Genomic DNA, 9,640 nt, shown 5'->3' with positions numbered 1-9,640 from the left:
GTAGACTCACACAGACATCAAGATTCAGTGTATAATGGTGACAATCAACAAAAAGCATTGATGTGATTTTAGTAACTTGTTTTGTGATGTTCAGAGTTGATTTTGTTGATTGTCACCATTGTTGACAAGTTGAGATTCCAATAATGGTCAATTTTGTTTCTTTATTCTTTCACGAGACCTTAATGTCTGTCAGTTCTGTTTTATTATGATAATTCAGTGACGGATGATTTTGTTCCTTTACAAGATCTCAATGATGGTCAGTTTTGTTCCTTTACAAGATTTCAGTGACGAACGGTTTGGTTAGGTTATGAGATTTCATTGACTGTCAGTTTTCAATGATGGTCAGTTTTCTTCTGTTACGAGACTTCAAAGACAGTTTTGTTTTGTTACGAGTTTAATTCCGTTATGAGATTTCAAACTGTTGGTTTTGTTATCTTACAAGATTTCAATGATGGTCGGTTTTCAGTGTCAGTCGGTTTTGTTCTGTTATGAGATTTCAAAGCTAGTCGGTTTTGTTACGTTACAAGATTTCAATGACGGTCGATTTTATTCGGTTACGAGATCTCAGTGATGTCAGTTTTGTTTCTTTACAAGATTCAATGGCAGTCAGTTTTCATTGTCAGTAAGTTTTGTTCCATTACGACATTTTAATAATGGTCGATTTTGTTTCAATACAAGATTTTTAATGATGGTTGGTTTTCAGTGTCTGTATTATTTGGTTACAAGATTTCAATAACAGTTGTTTTTTTTCCATTACGAGATTTTAATGATGACCAACTTTGCTCCATTATGAGATTTCAATGACGGTCGGTTTTGTTCTTTTGTGAGATTTCGATGACGGTCAGTTTGGTTTCATTATGAGAGTTTAATGATGGTCAGTTTTCTTCTGTTACAAGATTTCAAAGACAGTTTTGTTTCTTTACGAGTTTTATTCCATTATGAGATCTCAAACTGTTGGTTTTGTTTTGTGATGAGATTTCAATGACGGTCAGTTTTCAGAGTCAGTTTTGTTCCATTACGACATGTTAATAATGGTCGATTTTGTTTCAATACAAGATTTTAATGACGGTTGGTTTTCAGTGTCGGTATTTGGTTACAAGATTTCAATAACAGTTCATTTTTTTCCATTACAAGATTTTAATGATGATCAACTTTGCTCCATTGTGAGATTTCAATGATAGTCAGTTTTGTTTCATTACAAGATTTCAGTGACGGTCGGTTTTGTTTCTTTGTGAGATTTCAATAACATTCTGTTTTGTTCCTTTACAGGATTTCAAAGACGGATGGTTTTGTTATATTACGAGATTTTAATGATGGTGGGTTTTCTTCCTTCATGAGATTTCAAAGATGGTCGGTTTTGTTTCATTGAGACATTTCAATGATGGTCAGTCAGTTTTATTCTGTGATGAGATCTCAATCAAGGATGTTTTTTTATTTACAAAATCTCAATGACGGTCAGTTTTGTTCAGTTAGGAGATCTTAATGTCAGTCGGTTATGTTCAATTATGAGATGTTGGTCAGTATTTTTTAGCGTGCTCGCCTCCCATGCTGGTGATCCATGTTTGAGTCCACTCAGAGCGGGGCGATTAGGACTGGGTGGGGATATGTTAGTGCCATGAGATGGGAGTGAGGTTTAATGAAGACCAGATAGATGAGAGCTGTATAGGTAAACCTCTCTCCCCGACCTCAAGAGGCGCACTAGCAAAGGATGTTAGAGACTGTGTTCTTTAATCCCAAAGGATAGTTCACTTTTTGCGTGTACACGAGGGTCAGCGTACAGTGTGCGTGGCGTGAATTTCGTCATCAGAAGAGTATACACACTGCCAAATTTTTGTAATCGTGCATACTTTTTATGCACGGGTCACACATGCGCAATTAATTTTTTGCAGTAATTAGTTTATCCACAAGGTGGCAACCGTGCCCTGATGGTGTCGATTCAAAAGGTAGTCAAAGAAAAACTGCATAAACAGAACAGACCGGAAACACATGCATGCAAGCTACAGCGATGATGGGGGGCCTAAGATTGTGCGAAGAGGTTAGAAAGTAACTCGTGGTGAGAGATTGCTTAAAACTGAGCAAGCGTAAAATGCCTGTGTATGCGTAAGAGTCAAATGAAGTATACTTTCCAAGGCTGTGCGTTTGTGTGTGGTGATTCAAATGCTTCGAAACAGTGAATCATTTTGCAAAGCAATTGGTTCAATTCTGTTGAAGATTTGAAAAGCTTTGTTTCTCCCATCACAAGTGTAATGCAAATAATAATAAAAAAAATTTCCCAACATGTTGAAGTGCTATCAACAATTCATCCTTTGCTGGGAGTTGGACTGACAGGTGATCTGACCAATCATAATGCTCAATGTGCCGTTTTGTCTGACAAATTAATCAAACTGTACAGTTAGTTGGTGGACTTGTAACTGAGACCAGCTAGTGAGAACTGTGCAGGTAAACCTGTGCCAAAAAACTGCGGTCTTTGGTGTTCTTGTTAGTGGGCCTGTCTCCCATGCCAGCAACAAGGATTTGAGTCCCGCTTGGAGCGGTTCAGACTAACTATCTACATACTATGTGATGTAATGTAGGGATTATTTTTGCCCCAGGGTTACACCCTTTATTCAGTACAGTTTATGACAACTATACTGGGGTAATTGGGCAGTATGCGATGTGGAGTATGGACTATTTTACACTCTTTATACAATACAGCTTATTGCGACTGTCCTGGGGCGTTAGGACCCACTCAGGCCACAGGTTGATCAGACCCTCTGGCCTCTCTAATACCTCTTCCCACAGCGACCCAGTCTCTCAGGGCTCAACCCTTCTTAGCTTCAGTGGGTGTGCAGGTGAAAGCTTCAGGTTGACCACTGCAGAGCTTCTCAAGCATCTTTCCAACCATAGATCCTCTTACATAGAAATGTAAATCTCAACAATAGTGATATGCTTCATGCCGCAATGCATTCTATATTTATGTTTGGGACAGAAACAAGAAACAAGATTTCAAACAGAAACAAGATTATTTTTCTTACAACATTGGCAGATAATTTTGCTTGTTTTTACTTCATTTGGATTTAATTTTTTTCCAGAAAGCAATATCTTATGTCATTTTCCTTATCTAGTAAAAGCATCTGGATTTAAGAATTTTTAGATATTCAGGCCTGTCAATATGAACACGAGTATTTTCAAAACCACAGCTTTTTCTATGTGGTTTGGCCATCCGTCCACACAAAAACGCTGTATCTGGTTACTGAAACCAAACCTTTTTGAAAACTCCGGCCAGGGTGAAGATTTTTTAGAAACTCCGAGGCCTGTTGCATGAAGCTAGTAGAACAAACTCTGAGTTTCAGAGTAGGTTTAGTGTTGACAAATCCAGATAAATCCAACCTGGTTTAGATCAGGATTATCTCCTTTGTTTGACGTCAGATTGATCTTCTTTGTTTACGTGATGTGAGTCTGTGCAATGACGATCGTAGCCAAAATATTGCTGCTCATAACTGTGTTAACAAGGCTTATAACCTATACATGCAATGTTCTCCTATTATATTCTGGAACAGAGTCGTCAGAATGCAATACTACGCAGGTCACTACTTATTTTAATGTTTTTGTTTTGTTTTTTTACTTTGAATGAATATGTCTCATTGTATTGTTCTGATATGTCTCATTGTATTTTTCTGGTTTATGGAATTATTATTAATAATAATAGTAATAAAATGCTTAATAAAATGACAATGTTGGAAGCCTACTGGAACGGATAATAAACTTTTTTCCAGGCTTCTGATTGTCCTACAAGGCTTTTGACAGAGCTTTATAACATATTTTTTTTGTTTGTTTTTTTAAACATGCTTGTGTGGACGCGACTTTTTTTAACTAAACACTAAACAAGAAAAGCATTTTTTACAGTGTAATACATTTACATTACAAACCCTGTTACTGCACATGAGATCATGCTATATTGCAGTTAGTGCACACACACGGCAGTGAGTATTGAACACACAGACAGACACACACACACACACACACACACACACACACACACACACACACACACACACACACACACACACACAATTAAACAATTATGTGTAAGCAATAATCATGTATAAATTTTAATTAACATCTGAAATTCACATTCTCTAGTAATTCATGCAAGTAATGGTTTTTAAGACACATTTGTGGAATATAACAGCTACTGCCCTCTGCTGTAGGTACTGTAGACAGAAATCAATCATAAAATAAATTTTTTATATTTACATAAAATCATCATGTAAAATATAAAAGAAAATCTCAACAAAGGAACTTTTTTTTGTAAAATTCTATTTAAAATAATAATATTTTTAAATCATATTTTTACAGTAAAAGTTTGTTTTTCCTCTTCAGGTCTGCTCTTCTCTCTTCAGAAAGTCTTCTGATTATTTATGCATCCATGTAGTCATTGTCTGTAACAGTTGTGGTGTGGTTGATGGAGTCTGTGTTAACAAAAGTACAGAGAGTTCACTGGGTTAGTGTACTGAAGATAAAGATCAAATCTAATCCTGAACACAAACTCTTCAGAAACACATGAGAGCTTTCTGTCCCTCCACTGACAGCTACATAACTATCACTTTGATGCTTTAAAGTTCATGAAGAGATCGTAAAACTAATCCATATGAATTAAGTAGTTTAGTCCAAATTTTCTGAAGAGACTCGATCACTTTATATGATGAACAGATTTCATTTAGGCTTTTATTCAGGTATAAACATTGATCAGTGAACATAAACAGAAGCTCATCCGTAACTGCTTGATGCTCGAGAACAAACCTCTTGCGGAAGCTCAAACGTGCTGCGTAACAAGAATGAACCTCATTGGTTCTCGCACACATCAAGCAAACTTTCTTGAACTTCTGTTTACACAACTGGAGCCTCATTTATAAAATGTTGCACAGAAACCATCCTGAATTTGTTCTTACGATCATTTCTCAAATGTGCGTACGTGTGATTCATAGAATAAACGTACACATGGAAAACGAGTGTACGCCTCTCTTTCAGATGTGAAATCTATAAATCCCAAATTATCTTGCTCTTGCCCGCAGCTGAATGGTTTCAGTATTCTACATTGTAAATGACACCTAATTAGCGTCATTTATATATAAAAGATCACCAGTCATTGTAGAGCTGCAAGAATAGCTTAGATTTCCAAAAACCTGTATTAATCTGACCAGGAAAAGTGAGTACGTCTACTCAGACCCTGACGTGGCTCTAAGCACTTTTCCACATCAAAGACCGTTTTTATAAATATGAGCGCTGGTGTGGATTTAAGCGTACGCACACTCTAAGATCCAATCTGTGCGTACACACTGTAACGTGGCGGCCCGTCCAAAATAATTTCAGTTTAAGTAAGTTAAATTCGGGCACCAGATAGGTTGAATCCTATCACAAAAAGGTACAAAATATACCAGTTACATAAAATTAAGGAAAACACACAACTTTAAATCATAACATAACACTGGATGCAGATCAATAGATTTTCAAAAAAATCAAGTAATCAGGGGAGAAAATCAGCATTTCTCACAAATCACAATTTTAAACTCGCGAGAGGAAAAAAACAAAAGTAGAAGAAAAATATGATAAAGTCAATCCAGGAATGCTGGTAACAACGGCAGTTTCACATGTCCATTTCACTTCACATTAATCGCCCCAAAAATCAGGCCCTGAGGTGTGAGTTGATGAATGTTTATATGTGATTAAAAAAGCCTAAATTCAAACTGTTGATCATACAAAGTGATTGAGTCTCTTTATAAAGTTTGGACTAAACCGCTCAATTCATATGGATTAGTTTTACGATCTCTTTATGAACTTTTTGAAGCATCAAAATGGTGGTTATGTAGCTTTCAATAGAGGGACAGAAATCTCTCAGATTTCATCAAAAAGATCTTCATTTGTGTTCTGAATATGAAGATTGGAACGACATGAGGGTGAGTAATTAATGACAGAATTTTTATTTTTGGGTGAACTATCCCTTTAATATAACTCTTTAATATAAAACTGTTAATATGGTGAAACACACCTTTAGCTTTGCTCCTGATGGTGGTCACGATCACTGCTGCAGTCATGATGACGAGACCAACAGCAATGAAGGAGGAAAAGCAGATGTAGAATAAAGATACTCCTTCCTTGTGATGATCCAAGACTGAAAAATGAAATGAAAGGCAAAACGACGCTTTGTCTTGTATGCATTGAAATATACAGTTTCATATAGACACTCAAGTGATCAGCTGTATTAGTTGTTAAATGGCTAATTATGCATTCTAAACATCATTAGATGAAGATGAAACAGAGGTAGAGAGAGTAAGATGGAAAAAAAAGTCAAAATAGTGAAATGCAAACATGCCAATATTGTATAATGCAGGGAGAAACATATAAATGTCCTAGCAGAGATGTGTTTGTTTTACCTGACCGCTTGTAACTGTAGGTGTGGCTGCTCAGGTTCTTGACTTCTCCATTGGAATGAATCTCATGCACACAGGTGAAGGAAGCAGGTGGACTCACCGTGACCATAAACACACACATTTCTCCATCTAAAGTGCATTTGAGGTTTTCCTTGGTGTAGTTCAGTTCACTCTCCACAGACAGCTCGAAAAACTGCATCTGCCAACTGTATCTCATTCGGTCAAACATGCAGAGCACTATCACACTATCATGCTCTCTGTCCTCCATCTGTCGGTACACTGTGATGTTCGGCACTGTAATATCTGAAACATCAACATGCCGGTGAAATATGAACATTTTACAAATTTCTCCAGCTAAAATTGTACCAACAATACAGTGCATCTTCAACTTCTAATGTGCTGGCACTGGATATTTAAATAATAGCTGCACACATCTCGATACATTATTTGGTAACACTTTAGAATACTGATCCTTCATTAATGAATAACTACACAGGAACAAATGAATAATGCATTATTAACACTATGGTAACTACTATTAACTAACAATAAACTCACAATAAACAATAAACTAACAATAAAAAGTAATAGTGCTCAGTTGAATGTGGTAGTTCACTATTAACTAATCAGTAACTACTGTTTTTTCATTCCTCCCAGAGAACTACTAAGAACTACTATATACAGGTTCATAATTAACATGAATGATGCACAATAATTAATTCTAAAGTGAAGGTCTTGGTAACACGCTAGTAATGACTGAAGTATTACCAAATCCTTAAGAAGGAATTACTAATTATTTGGATCAGTATTCTAAAGTGAAAAGCATGATAACTCTCTAAAACTACTGAAGTCTTTGTAAACTTTTGATGTTTTTGTATGTTTTTGTACAGTAATTCCTTAGGATATATTTGGTAACACTTAAGTAATTACTAGTGGGTTACTATGATCTTCACTTTAGAATACTGATCCAAATAAGAAGTAGTTACTTTAGAGTTACATAGTAACTCTTGAGTTATTACTATCCAATACTTTACAAAAACCTCAAAAGTTTACAGTGACTTCAGTAGTTATTAGAGAGCTATCTTGCTTCTCACTTTAGAATACTGATCCAAATAATTAGTAATTCCTTCTTAAGTATTTGGTAATACTTCAGTCATTACTAGTGGGTTACTATCACCTTCACTTTAGAATTAATTATACATTATGCATTATTCTCATTAATTATGAACCTGTATATAGTAGTTCTTAGTAGTTCTCTGGGAGGTATGAAAAAAACAGTAGTTACTGATTAGTTAATAGTGAACTACCACCTTCACATGAGCACTGTTACTAATTCATTCATCAGTTTATCGTTAGTTAATAGTAGTTACTAGAGTGTTAATAATGCATTACTAATTTGTTCCTGTGTAGTTATTCATTAATGAAGGATCAGTATTCTAAAGTGTTACCCATTATTTATGTTAAATTTAAACACCAGTCTGACAATAACTGACATAATAATATACAAAACATACTTTAATAATAAAGTAATATGTGTCAAAAGGACAGCAGATGATGCAGTGCTGTTGTTTTGAGGAAAGTAATGGATGTTGCTTTCAAATTAATTCTACTGTTTTTACTAAAATACATAAACAATGATAAAAACAATTAGGCGGAATCACTTCAACTTAAAACATGGCAGTTTTGAGATTAGGGCTTTTTAAATTGTTTTTCAAGGATCTTTAGTAAAGTTAAAGAATGGTGAAAACAAAAATAGATCATACTTTCCATATTGTGATATACTGGCTCCCAAGAAATGTAATAGTCTGCATACTCCTGTCCAAGGCACATAAAAAGCTCATAAATTAAATGTAAAAATATGTTTCTATACAACAGTAGATCTAAGCCAGGGCTGAGAGATGACAAACTATATTTCTATTCTCTGTGTCTGTGTGTGTACATTATATACATACATACATACATACATACATACATACATACATACATACACACACATCAAAGCAAAAAAACTGATTCACCTGATACCTCATATGTGAATTCTGTTGTTGGTACAGTAATCCCCTCTAGTAATCCACTCTCTGCGTCATAACATTTATTTGGGTAAAAAAAAAAAATGAACAGATTATTTTTATTATATTATTTATTCTCTGTACACATTGTAAAGTTAAAAATAAAACATGGGAGAAAACAATGTACTTACGTAAAGATAACATTACAACCAGCAGAAGGAGCTTCATCATGCCTCAAACTATTGTCCTTTCTAACACACTGTGCACTAACTCAGTTTCACTCTTCAGTTCTTCTCCTTCACATTTCCTGTGTTGAAGAAGTTTAGTCCTTGTCATTTGCATAATGAGGCATGTATTGGGATTCATGTGCAGAGCTAAATGTTATAAAAGCACATATATAACACATATATGTTATAAAACCCACAATCAAAGGCAGACAAAAGGCTATACAACGATGCAAAATAACATAAAATGATCATCTTAAATAAAAATGACAAAGACTAGATTTCTACATTTATGACGCAAATGAATGTTTGGTGTACCTGTGCCCACTGAGAAGAAGAACTGAATGTTCAGTGGCATCCTTGAATGGAAGGCAGTGGTATAGCAGACCCAGATGCCACATCCTTCCTGTTATAGAACAAACTGGCTAACTTACTGCCAGCATTTTAAAGATGTTTCTTAGTCATGTAATATGTGTGTTAAGTTTCACAGCATCCCTCCACCACCCCATCACCTCACTCTTGCTGGTTTCTATCCCAGTCAAGGAGGGTGAGTACTCTGGGTTTGGGCCAAATTTCGAGCTTGGCGCCCTCACCCACAGCACACCAAATACGCATACATTACTATATAAATTACTCTTTGATTTCATGTATGTCCGAAGTATAATTAGTGAGGTGATGTAAGGCCAAATTTATCAGTGCAAAAGGGGAAGAGGAAGAGCTTTTACAGCTAATTTCTTTTTTTTTCATTCAGTGACCACATTTTCTAAAATCCATGAACACTTTTGTCATTCATACTTCACCATCAGCAAAACACTATATATTTGCAGCAGATTTTTTGAAGGCTATCACAATGCTTTCAAAACTGATAAAAGCACATTCAAATGAATGTTGGCAAACTCTGCATTTCTTCAGGAGTTATATTGAAATATAAAATCTTAGCAGAATATTTACAATAAAAGTAAATATAATTATCAAACAAAACTAATTGCAGCTGAAA

At 35.3% G+C, this 9,640-nt stretch overlaps 1 protein-coding gene across 2 annotated transcripts; it reads right to left on the bottom strand.

The window, feature by feature from the left end:
• Nucleotides 1-4,083: 4,083 nt before the first annotated feature.
• Nucleotides 4,084-9,189, bottom strand: LOC125279951. Of its 2 annotated transcripts, XM_048210180.1 has the most exons (7): nucleotides 8,962-9,189; nucleotides 8,611-8,726; nucleotides 8,436-8,488; nucleotides 8,174-8,225; nucleotides 6,414-6,713; nucleotides 6,029-6,151; nucleotides 4,084-4,451 (listed from the first exon to the last, which is right to left on the bottom strand). In XM_048210180.1, exons 2-7 carry the CDS (start codon nucleotides 8,648-8,650, stop codon nucleotides 4,399-4,401), a joined length of 621 nt encoding a protein of 206 aa, XP_048066137.1. In that variant the 5' UTR covers nucleotides 8,651-8,726; nucleotides 8,962-9,189; the 3' UTR covers nucleotides 4,084-4,398. The 2 variants fall into 2 exon arrangements, with proteins under 2 accessions (XP_048066137.1, XP_048066138.1); XM_048210181.1 differs by having other exon boundaries at nucleotides 8,611-9,189.
• Between the last annotated feature and the right edge of the window lie 451 nt (nucleotides 9,190-9,640).

The sequence above is a fragment of the Megalobrama amblycephala genome, linkage group LG12 (assembly GCF_018812025.1).
Source record: "Megalobrama amblycephala isolate DHTTF-2021 linkage group LG12, ASM1881202v1, whole genome shotgun sequence".
Taxonomy (NCBI): domain Eukaryota; kingdom Metazoa; phylum Chordata; class Actinopteri; order Cypriniformes; family Xenocyprididae; genus Megalobrama; species Megalobrama amblycephala.
Note: the sequence above shows the minus strand (reverse complement) of the source record. Positions and strands in the feature narration are given on the sequence as shown.

What these genes read in the sequence shown, in the direction of transcription:
- LOC125279951 (XM_048210181.1), bottom strand. Translation starts at nt 8,650, where the DNA reads ATGATGAAGCTCCTTCTGCTGGTTGTAATGTTATCTTTAC. An exon ending in CAACAGAATTCACATATGAG is followed by an intron (nt 8,226 to 8,435) that starts GTATCAGGTGAA and finishes TGCCTTGGACAG; the next exon opens with GAGTATGCAGACTATTACAT. An exon ending in AGTATATCACAATATGGAAA is followed by an intron (nt 6,714 to 8,173) that starts GTATGATCTATT and finishes TTGATGTTTCAG; the next exon opens with ATATTACAGTGCCGAACATC.